This window comes from Varroa destructor, unplaced genomic scaffold (assembly GCF_002443255.2).
Source record: "Varroa destructor unplaced genomic scaffold, Vdes_3.0 BEIS01000001.1, whole genome shotgun sequence".
NCBI lineage: Eukaryota > Metazoa > Arthropoda > Arachnida > Mesostigmata > Varroidae > Varroa > Varroa destructor.
In genome coordinates this window covers 72922119-72949642 of record NW_019211454.1, presented here as the reverse complement: position 1 = coordinate 72949642, position 27524 = coordinate 72922119, and the positions used below count along the sequence as shown (strand labels likewise).

At 40.9% G+C, this 27524-nt stretch overlaps 1 protein-coding gene and 1 long non-coding RNA gene across 13 annotated transcripts in view; both read left to right on the top strand.

The window, feature by feature from the left end:
- LOC147759069 (uncharacterized) overlaps positions 1-983 on the top strand; it is a 16314-nt gene extending 15331 nt beyond the window's left edge. For both annotated transcript variants that reach the window (XR_015324355.1, XR_015324324.1), the window contains one exon: positions 710-983. This is a non-coding gene — a long non-coding RNA (uncharacterized LOC147759069). The remainder of the gene's footprint in view (positions 1-709) is intronic.
- LOC111243941 (uncharacterized) overlaps positions 1-27524 on the top strand; it is a 156012-nt gene that overhangs the window by 84361 nt on the left and 44127 nt on the right. Inside the window, exon 1 of one of the 11 annotated variants that reach the window (XM_086984103.1) lies at positions 22343-22828. The exons of the other annotated variants lie outside the window; for them this stretch is intronic. Within the exon in view, the coding sequence (XP_086840229.1) occupies positions 22654-22828 (175 nt within the window). The 5' untranslated portion in view covers positions 22343-22653. Of the gene's footprint in view, positions 1-22342; positions 22829-27524 lie in introns of those variants that run through there. 11 annotated transcript variants of the gene reach the window in all.

The following is a 27524-nucleotide window of genomic DNA, read 5'->3' as shown; positions in this document are numbered from 1 at the left end:
ATATATATACATAAAGAGAGAGAGATTCCGACCTGTGTGGCAGCATTTGTAGGTGCAGTTTTGCATTTTTATTTCATAGTAGATTTGAAAATGCCAGTCAATGTGGATGACGACACATAGAAAATACATGGAAAGCTTAAATAGAAACACAACAAACCTTTACCTGAAGGCCACATTTGTTCTTCGATAGATCTCAAGATAGACACAGCCCTCGTTCCCTCGACTAAAATCTGCGTCTATCTGCAAAATGTGTAAAGTACGTATATACGCAGATCAGCATGTAACTATTCTAGCTACTAGTGCTCCACCTCGCTCTACAACGCCAAATGAGACTAGCTAAAATGTAGATGAAGAAAGAAAGAAAATTGAAGGATCGTTTGGCTGATTTTTTCTCGATTAAGAAAACTCATGCGCTTATCATTGAAAGCGCATCACATGCGAACGAGGACATGTTGTTGTCCATCATTGTTAGTGATCACAGCGAACAATCTTCGTACGAGTTCGAGTGAGTCCATCTCGAACGGGTGGTGGCATACGAATACCGCAAAGCGTGATTACCATTATTTTGATTATCATTACTAGTTTTATTGCTAACATAACCCCATGAAGTTAGCGATGCTTGATCAACATATGCACAAACAATGACACAAACCGCGCCACTGACAAAAGTCTAGTAATTTTTCTTATTGTTTGGTTTACCTATTCCCAGATCATCCGTCAAATATTTCTGGGTTAACGCATTGAATCGCAATGGATCGACCTGCACTGTTTTCGAGATTCTGCCCTGCAGTAATTTTCGAAGTAATGTAAGGCGACGTATCTGAACCAAACAGAGCCACCTCTCACCGCAGTTTATACCCGTAACTTAAGATATTTACATAATGTATATATCGAATACATCCGCATCACACTCGCACGAAATTGGCTTGCTTCAAACCCTACGATCTCGGAACAATAAAAAATGCCCTTTTTGATCGCGTTCACCGATGGCGTCTTTTTTCCTAATTAGCAGTAAATAGGCATAGAAAACGTCCATACAGAGACTAATGGCAAGACAGTTAAGGTGAGAAAACACCATACGGTCCGACTGCATAGCATATGAAACTTGTTAGGCCAATGCAAAGAAGTAGGATGAATAATTTTGTTAGATACGATATAATAGTGATTTACGTAATTGGTTCGTTTCGTGTTTTTTGAAAGAAAGCGGACATTTTCATTTCACGTAACGCAGTTTGATTGTGGCTAGACTTCTGCCAGTAATCCCAAATAACCTAATTTAGCTTGCTCCAACTAGACATCGTAATGTAGTCTATCGAATGAAACATTTTTCGCTGACCGAGATTTACTTATACAGTTGAACTACAGGTTCAAACAAGAACCAGCCACGCAGTGTTTATAGAGAAATTCTCGGACGTTACGGTTGTCAAGCTTACTCGTACGGCAAGCATTTGGGCGTCTTTCTCGAAGAAACACAATGCTTCGTTACTACGAAGTGCGTTTAGGCTCCCTTCAGATATCATATTTGCATAACGATAGTAGAAACTTGGTCGGTTTTGTTATTGTACCGTCTAAAGTAGATCATCTGGAAGAACCATAGATACTTAGGTGACTTCAAGCACCTTATATTAACGAGAACAAGTGTCAAGGTGTTATGTCGGGCATGAAACGCTGCATATCAATGACATGGCCGAGCGCAGTTCACTTAAGTCTAGACCAGAGGTGACGCTATGCAAGAATCAAAGGCCCCTCTAGCGGGCATCTTCAATTTCGTCGCTTATATTCTATCAAAAAAAAAAAAAACAATTACTCTTCGCCGAACGCCATACTATATCTCATTATCTAAGCCTTCAGAGTGAGGTCCAGCTTCTCGCTTTTCTTCGACGATCCAAGGATTCATATTCAGTAAAATGAAGCTCTCTACGGTACAATCGCATCGGAACGATAGATAATAAAAATAGCAAGACCTTGGACTAGTCTTTTAAACAAAGACGCACGGACAATCGCAGGTCGTCTCAATGTTAATTCTGCACGATGTTTATGTAAGATGGCATAGTTTTACAGCAGATTTCGTGATCTGCAACTACAAAAGCATGCGAGCACAATGTCGACGGTAGAAACTGTAACAAAGAAAAGCTATTCTGTTTACCGAAACTGGCTCTTTCGTCAAACAACAATCGTTATAATAAGTAAAGGCGGCGGCAGCAGCGGCGGAAATAGCAGTAGCGGTAATGATGCTCGTGGTGATGGCGGTGTCTAATGTTCCAAAAAATATAACACGCATGTTTCAGATTGCGTTGTCCATATTAGTTCAGTAGTGATTCGTTTACCGTTACTAGAACGATGAACGCTAGCGTCACTGGACAACCGCACATTGCGCAGTTACTCTTTGCAGTAGTTTATTTCAGTCTATCCTATGGTGAATCGCATGTGGTGCTGTTTCGCAATCGCGATTGCTTTAAATACGATCGCGTGCCGCATCGCGTAAGTTCGACAACTTCTGCGTTGCTGACCCCAAAAGATCCGAACAACTCTTCCTCGCTACGGGAGATCAGAATTTCCAGCTTTCGTCGTCGACGCAACGCATCTCTAATAGTACTGTGTGACCGAGCTTCCTTCATTAGTAGCGTCGAGTTGAAACTTTCCTGGAACGGTCGAAACGATTTTGCTATTTTTATTTCGTAGGAACAGACAGCGCACGAAAAGCGGGTGGGCACAGGAAATGGGGGAGGGAGCGGGGAGCGGGCGGGGGGGGGTAAAAAGCAGGGGAAAGAGACACAAATCCGAAGTCTTCTATGCAGCTCCTCTACTGCTTTGACGTGTCTCGTCTTCGAGTGAACAGCCATTGTAACACTAACACCGCCATCAGAATCCGCAGTCGACAGAATAGCGACTACGGATTCTGAGCGTCCGATGATGCGCTACCGCCGTAGAATTCCCAGAACGGATCCATCCACCTCCTGCCAGAGATCCCCTCGAGGGAAATAAATCTTGTTGCTGCCAGTACCGGTGTTGATGGCGGCAACCTAAACATCACCTTTTTGTGCTATTAGTACCGTTGCTAATGCAATAGGAATATTATATATTATAAATATATCTCTAGTAGCTATCTAGAGAGGACATTAAACAAAACCCTTATTCAGCCAATCCGTAAATATATGCTCTGAGCTAACGGTGGCTACCAGCCCCTCCTCTGTTTTAGTCATTACGAATAGCATCCATTTTCCCTTTGCTTTCGCCGCTTGCTAGTGAATACGCGGCATATAACTTTGTTACAATCTGATGGCACTACAGTTCTAACTGCTAGAGTAAATTATTGGTTCGTAAATTTCGTGCAGTCCAGGAAAAGGACAACTAGGACACTCTGTTGCATTGCCATTTCTGCTTTGTTACTACTACTACTGGTGGCGCCGCAGTCAGCCACGATTAGGTAAGTAAATCGGTTAATTGGAGTAAAAATGCTTTAGAATTAGTACTCACCTTATGTCGACAGAGATGGTTAGCAATACGCTCTAATACGGTAACCTCGGCTTGCCTAGCTTAACCATATAGCGTACTGTGGAAAATGCGGGCGTTTACGTGTGGTTTCCATTGCATCGTCTAGTAAATAGACGAAAACTAGCACGTAGCAAAATATATGGCTGGCTGTCGATCTTTCAATGACTGATTATAAAATAGGGCATTTGCGTCTGCTCGTAAGCAACAGTAAGTCGGTAACATCCAGGGTTAAGCATTGGTAATAGTTCGAGGGTCTCACTGACAGCTATATTTTGCCCTATCGTTATGCAGTTTTTCATATATGCCCAGTGGTCACGTTACGTCATTGCCAATTCAAGAATACTTTATACATCTACGAAAAAATACATTTCGTACGCCCATTATTGTCATATACGTTCAAGAGAAAATTATCTGATGATAGACTAGCTGCTCGGAATTTACCTTCGAAACGGAAATGACTCGCTGAGATACAAGCAAACGACATGAGTTTATATAGAACTATGGGCTTCCTTATCGTTTGATTCGATGCGAGACGATTCTCATGATTTGTTTGTTATGGCATAATTCAATTTCGCATGCCATCTGTTTCTCCTTCGAATTCTCGTTCCGTTCCCTAACGATGATTCATCAGCTACGAACGAAAATGCCATCCACGCGGCACACCGAGGGCAACACGTACCTGCCCATAGGGGACAGACTCCCCAGAGCTCGAAGCTGAGAAAAGCACAGCAAAGAGGTCCTTTGCCATAGGCGACATTTCTCGCTATTTAGCGTTTCTAACCATTTTCATATGTCGTTGTCGGGAAACGGAGTCAGCCAGACTCACGCCTAGATATTCGAGTCGTTGCGTACCGACACAAACCCATCCGAAATAGAGCATAGACAGGGAACTCTAACAGCAATCTGTTATTAGAGTTGCAGTACAGTGAGTCTGTCAACACTTTTTGCAACATGTCCTTTTTGTCGTGCTGGTGGCCCGTTTACAGCAACACGTGGTCGTGTTAAAATTAAAGATCGCTCTCGTCAGACGCTTTTAATAATTTCACGCGGACCCTATTCATAACGATAATAGAAGTAATAGCATCAAGCAATAAACACATGGCAACGATCAATTTTAATGTAAGTTTCTATAGCTACAAGTTGTTAAAAACAAAAGTGTGTAGTAAGCGTAATGGTGGCTTTTGACTAAATAGCGCGATTTAGGCTTTGTTATTAGAAGGTAGCTGATATTTGACAAGATAAGCCCATGGAAAAGAGGGACGAATTCATTGTCACGGCCGTATTAAGATTAAGAGTATATTCTAACGGGGGAACTCACCACTTTCAGGACACACACAACCTAACCCTGATCTGGGTTCGGACCCAAAATTTTGGCTAGATAACGTAGAAGAGCATCCACTATGTTGACAGATCAATCGCAATCAGGAGACGGGACAATTGAAGCAAGAATATAGGTTAATTGCAACAAACCAACGGTATGATTCAAGGAGCGTTGAAATAGAAAATGAACGAGGTTTCTAGGTTACGATGGATGTAAGCAGTTATTAGAACAGGGTTACAGTATAATGGCATTAAAATAATATATTGACACGAGACAGCTCGAACGTCGTAACGAAATTAGTTCATTCGGGCCTCAGGAGAATTGCAACCGACTACATGTAGAAGGTGTATGTAAATCTTTAGTTGAACGTAAAAAATTCTTATATAAATAATTGCGGCAATATAGTTATTATAATTACATTATTAGAGAATAACAATCATAGAACAAAGTTTGTAGAGCAAAGTAGTTACGATGGGGTAAATGTTGGGGCGCACCCGATCGACAGTTTAAATCATGTTGAATGTGACGTTAACGTAACAGATCATCATTCATCACTCCGATGAATCCATCAACGAAAAGACGGGCAGAAACAAATCACAATCATATATTGGCTGTGCAGATTGCTAACAATCAAAATCAACGTATCCTGTCAATGAAGTAAATCGACACTTCGATTCGAGGCCGTTGTATAACCATTTTAACTGGGCCGTTGAGGAAGAAAGCTGGCATCTTCGCGACATGCCCAATAGCTCATTTGCAGTCACGAAACTTACGTTTACCTTTACGAATAGAAAAAGTGACAATAAATAAATTCTGCGATTATCTCCTATTTGTGGTAGATGTCGCTGTCAACAATAGCGTACGTAACAATGTCGGGCCTAAATTGTTACTTGGCCATTTTACTGCGCCTACAATCATCACTGCCCACGAAAAACTAGAGGAGATTTTTCGATCTTGCGCTAATTCTGATTCAGTTACGATGGAATACAATAACTGACAGAGACGTCTTTGCCTGCTACGGTAGTTTTCTGGGTCTTGGACACGCGACTGGTACGTTTGGTGACTCTCGTAAAAAATTGCCTGAATACTAAAGAAAATCATAGAACCGCGAGAAGACATCCGTATGCGAGAATACCGAATGAAACTGCAATTAACCACTTAAGGCTCTTCAGCTGGTTGTTTAATAAGTCAATCTATAGCTAGCTATGACAGTTGTTGCTGGTAAGACGCTACCCTTGGTTAACGTTTTTCATTCGATTAGCTATGAGTTCTCAGCGGTATCATACGGTCTGTTGTGTATTTGACTTTATGTTGAACATGGTCTCTGAATGGCAGTAAACGAGCGATAACGGTTAGTAGACCAACCATTTTAGTCAGCTCTCTATCGAAGGTTTCGGTACCAGCATCGGTCGATTGCCGTTACACAGTTTAAAAATACGTGTGTATACGTTACATACAGCCATATAGTGTACGGTAAAGTGCTTAATCAACCATATAAGCGATTGTACTGTTTTGTCTCTGACAATGGCGTTCATTTTTTTGTAAAACTGTCTTACGAAGGCAAAATGCAAAGGGAGTGGCTTACTTATATATGGTATGATAACGAACAATTAGAATGGTCTAGTCGTTAGTGCAATCTCATCTTCTCGTATCGACAAGAGGCGTGCCACACTGAGCTATGCTTAGCTTTGTACTTGACGGCGCCTAGACGATAGCCGGCTTTGTATCCATCGGTGATGTGTAGTTTTCTTTCTAGAAAAACTTTCTTACAATTTTTGAGCGTTTCTACTCGACCTGCCTAAATCGTCTTGCCCAGAATAGTCCACTGGCTCGCTCTGCCGTTTTCTATGTGAATAATTAGGGATTTTCTTTTTCTGCCGCACAGATGCAATTACTAACGGCCGCTATGGCGGCTCCTGCTTGATTAACAGGGCACGTCGGCATAACAGGAGGAAAACTATATATATATTTTGTCGAATTCATGGTGCCTGTCGCGTTCCTATTTTCCTTTCTTCGTCGCTATTTATCATTGGACTCCTATTATTCTTCTTCTTCTATTTTCCATCCCTTCTGGACTCGTTTCTCTTTTCAATTGTGCTGGTGGTTCTTAGGCTCTCCGAGTCTCAAAACCCGTGTGCTGTGCAGAGGCGTAGCGACGGTGACCAGCAATAACAACGCTCCAAACAGGAGCAATGATGTTGTTAAGGAAATTTATGGGATTTTTGCTCAACCACATCCTATACGCTTCATCTATTTGCTGGGCAGACGTAGCCGTCGCTGGTCGAAATCGCGAAGTTACCCTAACAGCAGCATATGCTGAAAGCGAGTAAAAAATGGGCAAAAATATAGAAAAGAAAAATGCCTAAAAAGTAAATGAAAACCAGTAGCTTTAATGGTGTTGGAAATCTTTCGCTATTTTCGCTGCTGATCACAGCATGGAACAGGAAAGCCATTCTTGTCTCCAGATAAATAGATGATGGAACGGATCATTAGCACCAATTTAGAGTTCAAAGCCAATCTCTTCAGAGGCTATTATGGCAGTAATACGATCGTGAAAACGATATTGAATTTGTTCCCTGTTTTCAAAAGCCACACAATGGCCATATGAAGCATAGAATGAAGCTCACATATATTGAATTTTAGAAAGGCAAATGCTTAACTCTATCGGCATATTTAAGAAAGCTGCTGTATGCCGTCGAAGTATTGCTGACCTTCCTGCGGAAAAAATAGGGAAAGATTTTTCATAAATGTTCTGAAAAAAGCTCATTTCCTATTATTTATAGGACTACCCTGACCAGAAAAAAATGTTCTCTTGAAAAATATGCTGTCCGGTATGCTACCATATTGTTTTTTTTTAAATTAAGATAGAAATTATCTTTTCTCAGAACTGTGCGGTGCTGCTGATTTATAGATATTGTTTCACCTAGTAAATTAGAGCTATAATAAGTATTATAAAGTTATTATATTTATACATGCTGCTTGATTACTGATCCAGCACTCGAATTTATGAGATCTACTTAACTAGTTAAGTCGTGGCCATTTCCCGGACAGCTGATCCCACTGGCGAGATGTTCTTAAACAATAAGGCTGCCTTATATCACCATTATTCGATGATAGACATAAATTTATTATTTTTTCCGTATTTTCATGAACGTATTACGGAGTGACAGCATTAAATACGTCGCGTAACTTCGCGATTTCCAAAGTTCCTTTTTATAATGTTCTTCTTTTGGTTTTACTCGATCGCTGGCGATACGCTGGAAATTTTTTTGTGCAAAAGAGGACCGTATCTGTAGATTTAAAAACTGACAACAAAGTGTATGTAATGACGCTGAATTGGTATTGATGTCAAATTGATCAGACGATGCATAAATTAGGGGAAAGCGGTTTGCGATACATGCGTTAACTGTATACAGTGATAGGTGGTCACGTGTGCAAATTCCCTTTACACCCCCTAGAATATCATTAATACTGGCTACCTCATCACTGTTAATTGATAAGACCGATGTTGGTCGAACACCATAGACATATCGAACAAAGAGAAATATTTGATTTGTTCTTTTTTTTTTTTTGTTATATAAAATAAATAGCAACTAATGTCAAACCATTAACTTTCGATACTCAGCCAAATGGGTTTTCATCTACATTTGGAGAGAACTTGCCCCAGCGAACACAGTGACAGGGAACGCAGCGTCCACCAGGAAACACATTTGGCCTATTGCCATAGTTTCTTATCTTAGAAACATCAGATCCCTCTACTATTTCTATTCTTCATCGTCTTTTGAGACACAACAAAAAGCGGTTGATTGATGGTCTGTCATAGAGCGACGATAGCGCTGCATAGTGATGAGGTGTAGAGATGGCAGAACTTTTATTTACTATCCTTATTTAGTGTGTGATACTTTTATCATCTTTGTGTGTCTCTCGAATACACCCAGGTTACATATTTGCTTTCGCACTTACCAATAAGCAATACAAGATCACAGGTCACTGACAATACCAAATACGTGAACACTCTGCCTAGAGGCGTTGGCGTGCATCAGCAGGTATACGATATTCGCAGCTACGTGCTTCGCAAGAACGACAAGTCGACCATTTTTACAGAACAGAAACGATACGACAAAACGCCGAATAAAGGTTTCCTAAAGCGTCAGGTTCTATTTTTTGCGCTATTTTTCCCACTAGGAAGTCTAAATGAACGAAAAATTCTGTTATCTTTTGTTTTTCGGGGGGTGTAGTGGTTTTAAATAAACGCTCTGGGATTGATAGCATAGATAGCGTCTTATAGTAAATATTACGTGAATACGTTTTTAATGGCACTAAAAAGACTTACCTAATTATGAATACCTAATACAATACATACTTCATATACGTGCCTTAATCTGTTTTGTGTGTTGATTGTGTGTTGTGTGTTTACGAACTCTTGTGAAGTCGGAAAAGTTGAGGGGAATCTGTTGACAGTCGAAAATCCTGCACTGAATAATCTACTATGGCAGACAGTTTATTACTTGAATTCAGGACGATACCAATTACAACTATAGGCAGAAGTGCATACTCAAAGTTTTCCCTTGTATGTGTTTCACGCGACTAAGTCGCTGCAATTCTTATTATGACTCTATTCTTCAACTGAAATAATCGTTGTTCGAACTCTAAAAGCGATCTTTTTGGGAGAGAACAGACATCTAAGCTGCCGGATCCAATTTTTAATCGTTCCCGATACAAATAGCAACTATATGGATGGGCAGTCGTTACATTTCTATAGAAGCAGCACGGTTCCTCCTCTCGAAATCACTACCAGTTTCCCCTCTTCGCTAAGCACAATACCCAATCAGGCATAGGAGGTCCAACGCCCCCTTCGTTTGTTTCTGTGCTTTCACTTGATACAAATATAGAGCCACGTAACTACACATGGCAGCATTTCTGGCTCAAGATGCTCACTCATCCGTTACGCTTTTCCCCACTACGCAGACACACACTATTCACTTCGTGTATCTGTCATTACAACAGCTATAGCAGTCACCAACGGGTTTTGAGAACATTCGTTGACTTTTTCATCATATCGACTAAGGAACGGTGGGGGAATAACTGAAAATGTCTCGCACTGCCGAATCCAGAAACGAACCCAAAAGAGAGCCGGAGAATCACAGAGATACGAACCATGGGAGACGCTGCTGTTGGACCCCCCGGGGCTGAAAGAATCCGACTAGCGTCACGATTGTGCCTACAGAAAAAATATCCACTGTGTTAGATTTATCCGCGCTAAGATAATTTCTAACCCAGAACAGGAGCGCAACCCCTCACTACCATAAGTCATCCATGTACGTATATGTAATCAACACGTTTTCTGGCTGATTTGGTGCTCGAACCTCCTTGTTTTTTGCTTAATACGCCGTTGCACTACAAGAGCCTGTCGACTTCATTTAGGTTACTTAGAGACCGTTCAAATATGTTGCAAAAAACTAGCTGATATCGACGGGAGAACAGATAATTTGGTGCCTTCTGTGATGCCAAAAGCGACACTTTACCGCGTCATCATAATAACGTGTTTAGTGGACGTTGCGTTTTGTGAACTTCATTTTTCCATTCGATTAACTGAACCAGTAAAAGGATAGTCGAACGAAGCTTTTCAATACGAAAACTTTATAATAATATAAAGACACTTCCTCATAGACGATCGAACAACGCGGGTTTCATTGCGATGCTAGTGTGCATTTCGGTTGTTCTACTTTTAGGGTGTACAGAATCTTAATAATGGAGAGGTATACTATCCTGGACAGACCGACGGCAGATAAAGGAAGACCATTCTGTAAATATTGATCGAACATCCTACACATAGTGATATAGTTGGACTGCTACCCTATATAGAAATTAAATGAATAATTCTGAAATATTTACCCGTAATTTCGTTATTTCTAGACTTAAAACAAGCGGTACATCGTCCAAAGCTTTCACAAATTGTCGCTGTGTTCCTGTTCAGAGCATCACTACAGTGTGTGTCTATTAGATAAAACGGCAATACGACTTGTCTAAGCATACGTTTTAGCTGTTTAATAGACATTTTGCCGTCGTTAGCATATGTATATATACTGACGGCAGTAGATATCCTGACGAGTCAACAGTGCTATCTGTCATCCTGGCACTGCCTTTATTTCGACTGATATCCGTCAATGGAGAGAATTAACTCAGCGAACTGATCGCAATTAGGTTGCAGTAATGGCTCAATTGTAAGCATGATATTGTAAGCACTGGCTGATATCGGTAATCATTTCCTCCCTCCGACATGCCCTGTATATATATTTTCTTGTGAAACTTTCCAGTTAAGTTTAAAATCAGATACGTGCTGTAACCCATTGAGTCATTTCGCGACTAAGAATAGGTCAGAACGTCAACCGTTAATATACGCTCATGCAATTGCACGTTAGACGTCCACAGGCTATTGTTGCTTGACTACTGTTAAAGCGGGAGCGAGATAAACGTTCAGTTAAAACACGAGGCGTATGGTTATGTGTTGACCCAAAAACTCATCATGTTGTAAAGGACTGTACTGCTTGGGTATTCAGGGTCCTCTGCACGCGGGTTGCCTCTCGTCGTATGTAAGGCGGCCTGCCGCATTATTGGATGGCGTGCGAAGAAATAACGATCAAAGTTTAGACGTCCTCATCTTTCGATCCGAAAAAAGTTGACTCTTCCAGTTTATCCCGTTGCAACTTGCTAACTGATAGATGAAACAAAGCAATCATTTGGATAAAGTTACAACGATAGACACGTCTATAAAAGTTTTTTTTTTTTCATTTTGAACATCGGGTAATCGTAGTGAACGTCATTTGTGGACCTTGTGGATCTTTTCACAGGTTGCATGAAGAATTTATTGCTAGCACAGCTACGTGCAGCTTCTAATGGAACGTACGTACGATAATTAGAACGTTCCACTACAGCGTCGTCGCATTTTCTCATGTGGTTTTTGGCTTGCTGCTTCCACTATATCAATACAATAGATCTTTGCGTAACCAACTATAAAGATCGTAAGCTTAAGGGAAAAAAAATCATGTGGGGAAATTGCCTAATTTAGATATATATATTTTTTTTTGCATTATACTTAGCTTTCTCGGGACCCGTAGAACCTCTCACGTATTTTTAATCAAGTAGTGTTAGTCATCGGTATACAGTATTAGTAATGGCGTATTGATGTTCGAACCTGGGCCCAGACAGACTTTGTTTCGAGCTGGGGCGCTAGCCGTCTGGTTCCCAATGACAATACCGAACGTAAAATTCAACTTACGCCTGACCCGCAAAACTATCTGTTCACATCAAGCATATCTAAGCTAGCGTATTTGAGAAAGAAGGCCTATTTATAGATTATGTTATAGCTATCGTTCCCTATATAGTATTCGTATCTGTGCATTGTAATTTAATAACATAAACAAATAGCTAGTAATTGCTTGAGTCGTTTTCTTCATATCCTTCTTTTTTTTTTCGTATCATAGAGGATTTATTGTTCTCATCATTTGGAAGATATATTATGCATTCGACTCCGCTAGATCTACGTTGAAACTAGCTAATTGATACTGAAAATGATCTGAATATGTAAAAGTAAGTGGAAAAATTATTTTGATTTTTTTTTGTGTTTCAATAGCATAATGTAAGGGTACAATACACTCATAACTGAATTCAGCCTATATTCCATATTATGACCACTGCGATATTCGTACTCAAGATAGCGTGACGATATATATAGGTTATGATCAGACACAATGACTAGAGGCCTTTTATCTTTTCAAATACAGAAAATCTTATTTGGTAGTTCAAAAATTTCAAAACGTCGGATTATTTGTAGGTTTCTGTTGTACAATAAGTACTAGCCACGCACTTACTTACTCGTTATAAAATCTCATATGCTTATTGAGGTCGTATGACCCCATAATCTGTATCCGTATGACCCCTCGCCGTTATCAATTCGGAGTAATGTAGTTAATTTTAGCATTAGGCAAGTATTTACTCGACATTTTAGCTTTGTACGGGCACTGTTTAAGTGCATGCTGTTTTTCTAATGAAGATGTGCGTCTGTACACCACTTGCGGCGAAAGAGACGGAGAGAAAACGTATCGAAGCTATTGTTAACAGCTTTGCCCCTATTTTTGATCAAAACCACGTCTTCCTTTGGTAACACCCCGATTCTGTCGGCTTCTGCTTAGCTCGAAGTTTGTTCCTTTCTTTGTTCACTGTCGAAGCCGTCGATGAAGTCTATCATTCCATAGCATTAGTATACGTTTGTGTTATCACGAATTTAGCCATTTCGGTTTTCCTTCATCGGCTGACGTTTTGCCTGTCGCACTGTTCTCAAGCAATCTCGATTGTTTATGTTGTCAGCATTCCTATTCGTCGCTTTTGAAATAATGTTGACTATTATTATAATTGTCACTACATAGTATCTATTATGGAAATTGTTATCGATGAATAAGCGCTACACTTCTCTAGACCTAGGTATACAGTATAATCCTTCATCCTTGCGAGGTCGTGCACTCGGCCTCCGCTCCTTGCCACCCCTATAGTGCCTGCTAATTACGTGGCTGGATGCAAAGCACATTTTCGGCATAAACCTACAGCATAGGTCGTTTGATGATTTTACTGAACTGCCCGAAAGAGTATATCTAAAAGACTGGTTTATTAGTGAATTGCCTTTGTGAGGGTGCTTTGGAGCGTTTGTGTTCAATGACGTTTGTTTGTTTGTTTGTTTGTTTCGTTACACACTTTAGGACAATTTTTCTCATTTTTAAGCTTTTTTGGACCAGTCAAAAAAAAATGCAATTTATGCGCACGCTTCTCGCAGTAGCGATAGAGGGCAAAGCAGATGAACGACATAGGTCAATCGTCATTGAGCATCAGCGCAGCGTTTGCCACAGCTTTGAATAATCTCTATTTTTACCACTGCGAGCTAATCAGAATTCGACAAAGTTCAATTGCGAAGGATAACAAATCGTTCAGCATGTCCCATAGAGATAATTGCTTCGTTGTGGTAGTGTTACTTGTATGGTGACACGGGCCAAACCGTATGCAATAGTATGGAATCAATGAGGATTTCCGAAAACAGGCAAAGGGTACAAGTCGGTCTAATATCAGTTACGGAGGTACGTTACCGAAGACATCAGTAACGTATGAACATACTTCAAAAGTAAACTACCCATTCAAATGTGTTCTGATGAAGCTAATAGTATTCTGGGCTACTGTCCAATAACATCTCACATAGCGATGATCGAAAATCAATGCCACGGCCAGTCTGTGATAGCTGAAAGTTGTTCGATGTTCTCTTGCGATAGAATGCGGACGGCCTAAATGGACCTTTTTTTTTACTTGGCAATATTTGCCTCATCGTCTATCGAACGTATATTCTGGGCTAAATGGGTGACAAAACACAATAAGCATTCTAACTCGATTTGCTGTCTCAATTTATGGAAGTTTTAAAGTTACGTTTCCATTATCGAAGACCGTAAGCCTATAGTGTCATTATCACTTAATTATATACGCCCAGCCCCAATCAATATCAAAGCTTAGCTAAGAACAGGCGTGTTTTTCCGACACGACCAAAACAATTGCTACTGCTGGGACTTACGTACCTGCTGTTTTGCCGCTGGCTGCCACCGTCACTGTTTGTCAATTTGAAACCTAAAAGTTCCAAAAGTGGAATCAGAAAATGGCAACTGTGTTTCGGTTGCAACACATACCCCAATATCATCCGCTGGCGCAGCGGGTGCAGCGTACGCCGTGCGCTCCTGCCGCGACACCGGCAGGTAGAATTCACGAGCGTATTATCGCGATCTCGCATACAGAGACCAAGCGACAGATAAACAGACAAACCACTTAGACACACATATTTACGGGGGTAAAGGCACAAAGCTGACAGAGACTGTCCTCTTCCTTGATATTTCCTACCTTCTAATGATAACAACAACGAAATCACATCTACTGCAATATCATTGTGATTTTCTGTTTTTTAAGTGAGTCGCGACCAATAAGGCAGTTTGTTGCTGGTTCATTAGCAGCATAGATACAAATGGAGGAAATATTATGTAGGAATTACAAGATCTGGAAGTGTGCATCCGATTTCTCGGACGTGCTAGTCGGGGTAAGCAGATCTACTATTGTTGATGTTTCGGAAACATGAAGATCTGTAGACAAGTGTCCAATACAAGTACGTTTGCCCCAAGGGTCGATAACGCTGTAGTCGAAACAGTAGTAATTCTGCTCGGGCATTTATCTTGGTTAAGTAATTATTTATTCTGAAAAGCTAACTATTACAGTAGCTAAATATGTATCACTATGACGGCAGTTTACGCCTTCTACCAATTCTGTAAAACAATATGAACCGTTTTCAATTTTCAAAAAGTTTACCAGTTTGTCAAGTAAATTATAGAACATTGCATTTAGAAAGGAAAAATTTTTCATCCTTTAGAATCGAAGGATTTAAGAAGGACTCATTAATCAGTTATTAGTGGACACGTGTTTGAAAACCAATACGGACGCATTGTAATTAATTATCTGTGTTTTTTAGCATCGTGTTTAGAATTAATAAACCAGATTTTCTTGGTGGCAAAGTACATGTAGAAATACTGAAGAATCGCAGGTCAGCGACTGATTCGGAATAACTGCAAGACTGATCGACAGTTGAAACGATCAGTCGCGTAACTACAGGATGTAACACCTACCGAAGCTTACTAAAAAACAAAAATGCAGTATAATAATAATAATAATTTGAAAATCGTTGTGAGAAAGAAAAAATGAAAAAGGACAAAACCCAAAAGCCTTCGTTTTTGAGCAACGAGGCGGTCTGTTACCTGAAAATTTCAAATTTGCCTGTTTACTTAAATCAATTTTTTACAGTAATTACGAGAGATTCATATATTTGTGGTAGCTGAAGAGACTAGTCACAACTCTGAGAAAATCTTCCGAACGGTTTATTGAACCATAAGGCTTGTCAAGTTATTTCTCAAGGTTGACTCTACAATTGATCGAAGTTTTTTGAATCTAAATTGGGGCTTATAGTAAAACATAAACTAGAAGTAAGAGAAGTAACAAGGTAAAAGTGTGTACATTGCAAACATTAGAGGCCAAAAATCAAACTATCAAACGTTATGACGTTATAGGTAATAGCAATTGGTCACTGTTTATCGTAGGGCTGACTTCGACTTGAGGTTAACTTTGATAATCAATCACACAGCTGAGCCATCGCATAGGGAAGGCCCAATACAACATGACCCATACAATGCTAAGCCGGTTCCTTTTCGATAAGGCTGCTCGTCACAACAGAAACGATTACATCTGATTTATTTCAAAATAAGGCGCATACGAAGGTAGATTCAAGATCTCCGTGGTAAAGTCTTAGGATAGAGTAGTCGTTATAATATACGACTGCAGAGAGGCCTAAAATTGACTTATCCATCTGCGTTCAGCTACTTGTGTGTCATATTCAGCTTTTCTGTCTATTTAATTTTGAGGTCTGCTCAATATTCCGTTTACTTAGTATTAACTTGAAATTCCCTTACGCTTTATGTGGTAACTGCCGTCCAAACCAAATGTTGGCCGAATACGAGGCGTTGTTTTATTATATACGAGTAGTAATAATCATTTAATAATGTAAACAATATGGACGTATCTGATTCGAATTCTGGCATTGAAATACTAACAAAAATTATCTATATGCACTCACTCGCTTCAGACACATCAGTAATCAGAAAGATCATCTGTGCGGCGGAGCGTTTAGACTCCCATCTTTGTGGCAACTAGTTCTGCATGAAACCAGATTCAAGGCGGTAACTAGCGGCAAACAGAAGAGAGCCAAAGTTCCGTAACGTTATTGCGTAACGTTACACAACTTGTACAAGCGCACCCACCCGTACGTTATGGGCGATACAGTGAGTCAGAATGAGATGAAGTTCTCTCTACGAGAAGTTTCGCTCTTGCGACTGTTGCTATATTTTGGCCATTCTTAGACTAGACAGAATTTGTCAGCAATTGTTCCGCAAAGAGACTCTCGAGTAGGTTACAACATAACACTACTATGCTTGTTAACGTCTCGTCATGTTTATATTTCTTCTTGTATAATGCGTGCAACCCTTGAAGAAGTGGAAGCGAGTCTACTGCGCATGGTTTAATCGCTATTTCAAAAATATAGCGAAGAATCAGATCAGCTGGGTGGCTTCTATTTCGTTTAGGGAACGTTCTACTTGAAACAGGTTTGTCAGTAACTTTTTGTATGTGCCAGTAAAATAACTTCCCAGCTTGGGATCCTTACTCATAGCTAGTAGATCAGTGACACGAGGAGCTTTGTTACACTTATGTGAACATCAAAATTACCTTTTATTTCGTTTCAACGACGAGCCAATAATACGCGCGTCCACCTATATATACAAAGATAGTCTTTATAATAATACTACCCACTGAAAACAAGGGTGCCAGTTTCCCGACGATGTAATTCTGAATTCCTGGTCGGAATAATTTTTCCGGACGAAGATCGCCTTAAGTTCCATCTGCAAACGACAGAACCGACTCACGGAACAATACAGATCGAGGTCCGACGCGCTGCCTACTCTGTCTGCGTCTGCATATATATGCATGCCTATCTCTGAACCGCTGGTGCTAACGGCCCCTGCAGAATAAACTATCGATCAGCCTTGCGAGCACGTCCTGAAGCCATTGCTTGATTCATCTGAGTAATCAACAGCGAATGATGAGAACGATCTTTAATCATATTCACAGGTACGCAATTGTACATGTTCGAACGGAATCGGCTCGACACGCAGCGTGCATTTTAGTAACGTACTACTTCGTGATAACCGCTTACCTCAATTTTCGATTCGTGCTACAATTTAGATTTTCCCAGATCGTCAAAGGTCGCTGATAGCTGCTCGAAATGAAAACTTCACACCCTGTTTAGTCTAGCCCATCAATACAACCTATATGTGTAACTATTGTGATATTCGATTAAGCCTCATTGATAAGCGCACACCAGATGGAGTAGAACGAATATATAATAATGGCTACTCTTGCGCGCAGACCAATGATACTGCTGGTAGTCAGCATTTAGCAGTTCTTAGCAGATACATATTGACATCTGGTGCACTGGGCAATTTTTTCCTACCATTTTTATAGTCGAAAGGATCCGCCTATTATCGCTGCTATTGTATGATGTCTTTCGAAAATTTAGGGAACCACGTGGCTTGCGACGAATGTTATGTTTAAGAATTGGGAATAGCTTGACGGACCGCTCAAAAGAAGGGTCTTCAAGCAAGGGACGTACACCATTGCCAATGAACTAAATAAGCTGACATAACCAGCTTCTATAGATGAGCGCGCACTGAACCAAAGTTCAGGTATAATGGTAAGAGTTCCACGCGCAGTTTGCCGTTGATTGTACTTCCGGCGTAGGTGGTTCCTTCAGCAGGTGGAGAATGGAGCAAAGTGTACGAACGAAAAGAACCGCGCTAATGCAACATTCGTGATCACTTCGCCTGGCGTCGTCTTTGTGCCTCAATGGCGGAGCGACCGCAACCATTAGCAGTAACAATGATAACCGCAGATCAATATAGCAATAGACTGTGTTCAACGATAGCATTAACTGTGAGTCAACGCTATAGACATATCGTTCGGGATTAAAACGAGAAAAGCTGACTCAAGATCGACGCTTATACTATACTATCAAATTTGTTATAATTTATTTTAATTTTAATTAAAACAGTATGAAATTTCTAACTTTTAGCCCTACTTTCGCATAGGAGAATGCACAAGAAATTTATCGTCTCCAATCGGCGTCTTCATCGGAAAATGGCCGAACTTCACCATCACCAACAACGTCAATATAGGAGCTTTGTTCCGATCGAACCATATCCCTTAGTGATAGTTGCGTTCAGAATAAAACATTGCAATAATATATGTCTGTCATATGCTACTATCGTTATAAGGAAGATAGAGAAATCTATATATATATATATTTATTAGTAGCGTCGCATCGTTACGTAGACGCGGTCAGCTGGTATCGAATGGATTTTCTCTTAGTCTGATAGAGTTAGAAAGTATCATTGAAAAAAGGTGAAGATAGCGTGTCATATCGATATGGTTTAAAACGGGGTTTCGATCGATATACACTAGCACATCGTCACGCTTTGAAACCACTTCTTTATTTTCTGTCTATTATCCATTTTATAGAAACGTCCTCGACTTCGTCTTGGGATTAATGTCTAATTCCTGTGAAGACCCTTAAATAAAACATCGTTTCGTTGCAGAAAAAAAGATCTTTGCAGGAGAAATTGTGTTGCTACGGGCAGCATGTCTACTTTCCATACAATATGATTGGATTCGCTGGCAAACCATCTGCATTATATAGGAAGAAACGATAACAATGAATATGGAAAAAGCGCTGTTGAGCTTTTGCTAGGACGTCAGTGCAAAAGAATGAGTATCACAATTTCTGTAGCCAACGCTGGCTGCAGTTCGAAGCTGATTGGCCGATGATTAGCGGTAGATCATTATTCGAGTGGCGATTTATACAGACAGAATTGTAGTCATGGTCATTCATTGATTAGCAGGCGAGTGTCTGGCACGTAAAGGACAACCACACGTTGTTCATGCCTAGACCATGTGAGACATTCAGCGAAAATGTTAGCGAAATGAAGCTGCTAGCAATCCGTGAAAGGAGTGTCTTCACCTACTTCAAGCGAGTCAAACAGAATGTCATACACATGAACACAATGCGCGACCTACGCAAAATCGTTCCGTGGTCGAAGACATTTCGACTGGGTGAGCCCTGCCCATTTCTCATCATAGGCCCAATTTCAGTGTCGCGCTCTGCTTAAGAGGAAGGTGGGGTGGAAGTTGGTCGATATTCCATTGGTCAGGATCATCGCCAACCTCCATTTTGAAATGTCACCTCAGCTTGCCTCCCCCACCACCCTAGAGAAAAAGTCAAAAGCAGAGCGAAAAAAGATCGCACCATTTCCAGCTTCGCCCCTATTCTTGGTCTTTGTTATTCTTTATTGCCTCAGAAAGAAGAACAAAAAGCCACAAATGAGAAACTGGACACAGGTCTGAAGTCCAAGTTTTATTTGACTTAGCGCTTCGAAGTCAAGTGCTTATAAAAAGCCGTTATCGTCATCGATTAAGCCCCTCCGCTTGGCAATCCTGCTTGTCTGTAAGGGGTGACCATGCTCACACTTTAGATGACATCTTCTACTGTGAGCGTCACAGTACACGTATTAGTGTCTTAAGAGGGGACCAAATGAAAAAGAGCTCGTATTGTTACTAGCGCTCCATCGCTTCCACCAACAACCGCCATCTACAGTGCCTGTGGTGGGGGCCAAGCCATTCGCACGTTGACTGAGGGAGAGTGAAGTCTTTTTCTCGACGTTAACGTTTCTAGGCCGCCGGGTGTTGTTAGGGTATACGGGACTACGACCCACTGCTAAATGATAAAAGCATAAGCGAGCGATGATTGCCAGCATCTGCATTGCCCCTGCGGCAGCTGCTTGAGTTGAGACAAGCACTGAACGCTGATAGTAGTCGATGACTTTTCTCGGATACCTATCCGAGGTAAGTGTGTCCGCTATCAGCATTTTAGTCCACTTCGATGGACAGGGGCAGTCGTCCACCGTTCATAGATCGTCCCGCAACGGGTTTCTAGGTCGATGCGGTGGTAATTGAAGGGTAAACTGCGCAATTAAACGCCATCTCGTCATAGCTGATAACGTTCATTATCGGCGACAAGTTGTATAAAACAAACAAAGGCAACTCTCAGGCTGTCTATTTTCCTGCTGCGATTGAAGATGACACGATGTGTAGACAAAATCGCTTGCCGTAGCAAAAAAATTGCTCTCGACCAAAGTGGCAAAGGACGTCGCGGTTATTGGCTCCGTGGGAATTCCATGGTAACCAGCAAATCGTATTGACAGAAAGCCTCGAAGCTTTGGCTCGAATAAAACGTGCAGTCTATCAGTTTTACGAAGTATCTGACCAAGCGAGCGACGTGCGACTGCTCGGGTATTATTTATGCTGATTTATGGCTCTGTCATAGACTTGGACCATAACCATCAAACTAGCTTCTAACAATGTTACTCGGAAGGCACAACTGTTCTAAATTGAACTAGGAGGATGAAAAATGGGTTTTGTAGGACGGCCGACTTATCGAAACAAACGTGTACGTGGATTGCTAGTTATCTTTATGAAGCGTAAAGGTTATTTTAGAGAGCTGAAACGATCGATGCTTCCATTCCAGTAGAACGTTTGAAAATAATGTTTGTCGCTGATCTGTGAATATGTTAGTGAAGATCAAACTAACAATCCCTACGAATCTATACGGTAGGCTAAAAGTAAATGTTTGGGTTTTCATTGACCAGATGAGTATAAATCGGTTACATTAGCTTTGTTAATGTTTTACGTGTGTCCAGGGAACAGCTGTAAATTATTTTTTACAGCTGTTCCTAGGGCCCTGTGCTCGCCTTATTTACTTACGCTGGATACTTTAGATAGGACAAACTATATCTTTATAGACAATACTACCGTAGTAAATTGGAACAGTCCGATACATTTCTGCAATATGTAGAGTAATAATACAGTAGATGTTACGTTTGGTCATGCGAGTCGTGAGCTTTGCGTTTCGTATCCTGCGTCGCCGTAGGAGTGCGTGAACGGGAATTCCCTCTCTCTTTGATCGTTTCGTCCCTTTGGAAGAAAATTGAGCAACGAAGAGCCGCATGTCTTGTACTCTTTTCTTGTTGCTACTTCCGACGTTGCTATAGTTGAAATTGTATGTCTGTCTGTCTCGTCTCTATTTGTATGATGGCTAAATAATCCATAAAGGTATTCTGATCCGTGTATACATTTGTATCCGCGAGCATGTGTACGTGTGTCGGAGCGTTGCTAGAACGTGTCCGTATAATTATTTTCATGTGTTTGTGACCGTGTGTACGATTGAACGCGACTGCAGCAAAGGTTATACCGTTCACCGAGAAAGCATACCTGTTTCGTCTATGAAAAGTACAATCGCTGAACGTTACTTTTTCAACAGCGTAACGTGTTTGGCGTTTGGTCTATCTTTGCTCATTGCTTTTATCATTGTTGCCAGGCACCGAAAAGCAACACGGACCACTAAGAAGTAGCCACGGTGATGGCAATATCGGCAGCAGTAGCACCAACGGACGGCGAATCAACGTCACGAAATTGAGTCGAGCTCTAACAAACGGCTTTCACTCGACGTCCGATTCTACGGTAATTGTCTTAGCAACTGCAACGGCAGCGGCCCACAAATCCCGTCGCGATGATCATCATGTAGCTGAACGATTTCAGCTCACTTCACTGCGCTACCGAATGGACAATGCGCGCACGGACCCTGTGACTGGCTGGACGATGGTACGCATCCCTGGGACGCGCGCATACACCACAACTGCGGCCATCATCAACGGCACCAGTTGTACGCAGGACTACAACGGGTGCTCCTGTCAATGCAAAGCCTTTCAGTTTTTTCTTTTTCTAGAAGTAAGTTCACGACGCTCCGGTGCCGTTTGCTACGCTACTTATTTTCTAAAGTTTGTCACGTTAATTGTTGTGCTGCGATCTGTCATTCGGACATGAGTGAATCTCCTCAACTATTTCCCTTAGGGCGACTTCATTTCGATGTGCTTACTCCTCTAACAAGTATTGTGCGTATCTACATGGTTTTCGAGACGCTTCGTTTGATCGACTAAGTCGTTCCGTGCAGCAGAGCCTGACATTCAGATAGTGACTGTGTTGGTATCTAATTTTTGAACGGGGGCTAAGTGTTTGCTGGGAGCAAAAGAGTACGTTGGTTTCCGAGAATGCGTCCGTTACGTAGCTGTTGCGAAGCGAACTCCGAGGACAGTATGACTTCTTCGTTGGCCGGTGAAACCACCAAAACGAGATTACCTCGATTTCGCCCACCGCTGAACGCGACCGTACATCATCACCAATCGAAAGAGTGTGATCAACAAATGAGACGTGCAACTTCCTGCGGTAAAATATTGTAAACACTTTATATTGTGTACTATCAAACGATAGGGTGTACACTGATCATGAGCTACCGTCAGTCTCTTAAAAGACAAATCACAGAATGTATTTTATAGACGTCTTGACATCTAACTGATGCATATACCGTTATTGGCTAGAAATATTAATTATTATGTATTGGGTTGGGTCAGCCCAGTTTGGCCAAACTGAATAGTCGCTAGACGAAGTAATGACCATTATACTGCATAAATACTGCTAGCGGTCATAACGTTTGGCCAGTTTGCAGTTGGTCATATTCATAATTACTACTTCACTAATTGATCATGTTCTGAAGATGAAGATTTAATAATATTGTTGCCGATCAGTCAAGGGAAGAAAGTTAAATCGATATTAGAAAAGTTGTAGCCTGTACTTACGAAGAACTGTACAATGTGCCGAGCGGTTAGCGAGGGGCTTCGTAAATACCCAAAGGATGAATAAAAATTTCATATAATGTATTCGTACTTCGGAAGCGTACTACAATCGCAAATTTGTCATCCAGGATAGATGATTCTTGCTGCTATTGGATCCTCGTAATCAGTTAAGCTGAGAAGTACAATTGACGTCCCTTCTACCATTCAATAATAATAACCGTTCAGTGGAAAAGTTACTTCAGATTCTTATTGAGTGAGGTTATTGTGGGAAACTTTGATACCTCGGTTTACAATAGCCATATTCGTCGTGAGTCAACTCGAACTGTTATCTCATATCAACTAAGCAGCTGAATAAAAATACAACATTTTTTTCGATATCTCTTACTTATATTACCATGTATATAGAATCAAGTAGATGGGTTTAGTTCCCCGCGTGTGTATAATCCATTCAAAACAATGATAAGATTCCACTGTGTGCTTTTCTAATCTGTTTGTTGGGCTTTGATTTATTTTCATGAAGCACAGTGCACGATATCTTGAAGGCCAACATTAATAACAACAGGTAATTAATATGTGCCGGGAATACCCTATTTAGAGCCATGAAAGCCATAAGACGATGAAACATCTCATCGGAACAGAAACATGCTACATAACAGATTTTCTCTGGGGCACAGCAAAGATACGAGGACACTGCAATGATCGAGAAATATCGTCTCTGACATGGTGGACCCTCTTCGAGAACAATGGTTGTTGTACATCGGCCAAAAAACAATTAAAACCCACTGATCGGGGAAGATCATGGAACTATTACTAGTTACCACTCAGCTACTAGACGTATACATAAAAACGCATACGGTATGACCAAAGAAAAAGCTAGATATACCAAAAGATGTATTCATGCCAAACAATGAATACTACCGCGCTGCATTGCGTCAAGGCTGATGCCCAAATTAATAGCAGTACTAATAGTAATAACAAGAACCTTCTGTATTAACGTAGACTGTGTCTTTGGCGAGATAATTTTAATAGTGCGCGGACATGTTAGATAAATATACATCGACATAATAGAGATATGTTCATAGCGGACATGTAAGTTATACGCGTGCAGTAAAGTTCTGATGTCGAACGCATCTTGCTATGGAAGAGATAGAAGACTGAGTAGAATTTTCTGGTATTTATAGCGTCTTGAAGCGAACGATCAGTCGTTGTCCTATGGAGCATTGGGGACCGAATGACTCTATCGGTAGTGGTTAACTATTAGCAGCAGAACATATAGGAAAGAAGGCGAAAATTCATGGAAGATCATGCGTATCTTGATCAGATAATTTGGCCGGTTAGGCAATCGTTTCTCGTATATTGCAGCTGTTACGCTAAGATCAATTGCTTATCATGTGAAAGGATCCCGCAATTACCCTAACACACGTACGCAGTAATTTTAATTTAGCGTTTCGAGGGCGGTAACCATGACGTCGGTGATAGTAGAAGGAGGTCAAGTTCACATTGAAACTTCAAGTTGCTTCAGGTTAAGGTGAAAGTATGATAGAGTTTCTATTCCCTCATCGCGACACCTAACAGAAACTACGTTTGTATTCTTAGACGTACATGGATATATAGAATTTTACAGATATCTCTATGAACGGCGTTTATCTTCGTTAAGTTTTTTAGGCGAAACCTGATCGCCCTTAGTCCATCGATCTTTTCTGTAGATGCTCGGGCAAAAGCTGCAATGTATTAATTAGAAAACCTCTATGTCGTCGTCTCTTTTTATCGAGCGTATTTATTTTTGTTTACTTTATTGAAGTCAGCTTTTATTCATTCATATGTGATGTACATAAAAACACAGTAGCTGTTCGACCGTGTGATTAAGCCTAAACTGATCGTTGGCTAACTTTTGCCTACGCCTTCTTGGCTGTGTCTACACGGTCACATCGGCTCGAAAATCCTATTAAATACATTGTTAGCGATTTTTGATTCTTTCTAATAACATCAGTCAGTTTCCATGTAATTCGGTGCTAATGCGAGAGCATTGCCGATTGGTCCGGTCATGAACTTTTATCGCTTTTGCTCATCATGACCAGAAATGCGCCATTTTTATCATTGAGCCTAATTCAATTATACGCACGATGTACTTGCATGCTTGCAGTGAAGCACATATCGTACATAAACGTTTATAGCTTCTCATCGTCGTCACTGCTGTAGTGTGATGCAGTATGGCTGATGTCTTTTCTGAACAGGGCGTGGCGAGGTGGCTGAACCTCACTGTATCTCAGCGAGCTTAGTCTTTCGACGCATTTCCGCCAGTCTGCTTCACTAATTATTGCCCCGATTCAAATCAGTAGATGCAAAAAATCAATTATCTTCCGATCATTATCACTTTAGATCAATATAGCATTGATATATTTGAAATTTGCGGTCTCTTGCATTTCTGCTCGATGCACCCACTTACCTTTTTCCTCCTATATCTGCTCAATCAATTAGCTCATTGTTTCTCGTAGGTAATTTCATATTGCAGTGCGTGGCGTTAATCGAAAACTGTATGAGTCTGTATAGACACTGATGTATGTATGTATGTATGTATGTATGTATGTATGTATGTAGTTTTTCAGTTTGTAAGATTCAATTTCGCATCGTAACTATGTAGGCCCGCCTTCGCCTCGAGGCGTTGCCCGTACGATTGTGAAGTACTAGTCAGCAACCGGCCAGTGATTGAAGGTGAAAAAGATGTATTCGGAAAGGATTTGTATTGATCTGGCCATCTTTAAGGTAAATGGTGCCAGTGAGAATTTTGGAAGATGAAGTGCTTTATTTAGGGCGTCGATACATCGCCGCGGGAGCTGAGGGGGTGTTTAAAGAGAGCGAGACACTGTCGGGTGAATCAGGTTTACTATGAAAGATAATAATTAGCAACCCTAATCGCAATAGCCGTAATAACAGTAAGCACCATTGCCGGATAGCTAAATATTGCTCATTATCGTCTCATCATTTCGTCGCAGCCCCACATTAGATTATTAAACAACGATCGCCGGTGGTCATATATATCATAATTAGCCCCGTTTGAAACTACTTTATGCATCGTAGCAGTGCGATGCGGTAGTTTGAAGTTTTCCTTGTTGGAACTTGTGATTTTTTGCTTTAATAGGTATTTTCAACCCACTCGTTAACAATCTGCACGCCTTGGCCCTGGATACGCACCCCTTTTTGAAGCAGTTTAGCAGTCAAATCAACAGTAAAACACTCGTTTCAAGAACGAGCCTTTCGAATCGACTGCAAGCTGCGCGTCTGCTAAAAGCCTGGAAGGCCAGATCTTTCAAGATCTATTTTAACTCTCAGCTAATATAGTCATATCTTTATTGAAACAGATTTTAAGCTCGATTTATGTTATCGATGATTATTTTTTTTATTGAAGTCATTGCATGTCGTCACACCATCTGCGAGGCTCCAGTTAACTTGCTCACTTCTATGCCGACTATGACAAACGAACACCGAAATAAAAAGCCGTAAAAGTAAGTTCAACTATTAACACCCCTTCCGTCCGATTCAGCAACGGGTCAATAAATGCCCCCCATAGCATTCGACACGGTGCTTCGTTCAAGTTTGTCAGGAGCAGCTTCAGAGCAGGTGACAATCTGACAATCAGAAGTATCGAGAAAATCAGTTAAGGGTTGGCTTGCTTCTATGCTAGGAGAAAGATATTGCATTGTTGAGTGTATTTAATATCCAGAAATAATCCTGCCACTCGCCAAAGCTTGTTATGGCCAGATAAGAATACAGTGTCGTCATTGGGAATTACTGATTGTCCACGTACCAGATAACAGTAACGCCATTGTATGGTATATGCTTAACCACGGTAGTTTATCAATCTACTGTAAAGAGTATAGTTTAACCTGAATGCTGTCAAAGTGCCCAAGGAAAAAGGTCGAAAATAATGCCTATACATTGCAACTATCAGACTCAGGTGCGTTTATAATAGGTAATTTATTGCTACACTTCCAGCGTTGTCATACATTGGTGTTTGCCCACTGCATTCAGGGACGTATGAAGTGGTCCGGACGTGAAGTCAGGCGTAGATTCAGCTAGTCTCGTGCTGGGGTGACTCGTCTGAATGGCAATACAGAACACTTTTCCATAACCCATACACATCGTCTATACTAATGAGGTTATTTTTAAGTAACATCAGATGAGATTTATCTGCACTGCATGTAGGCAATACTAGCCTAAGTCGATTTTTAGCTGTAACATAACGAGCTTGTTGCCGGTCAGCTTGCTGTGGTGCCGCATACGCTGTCCGC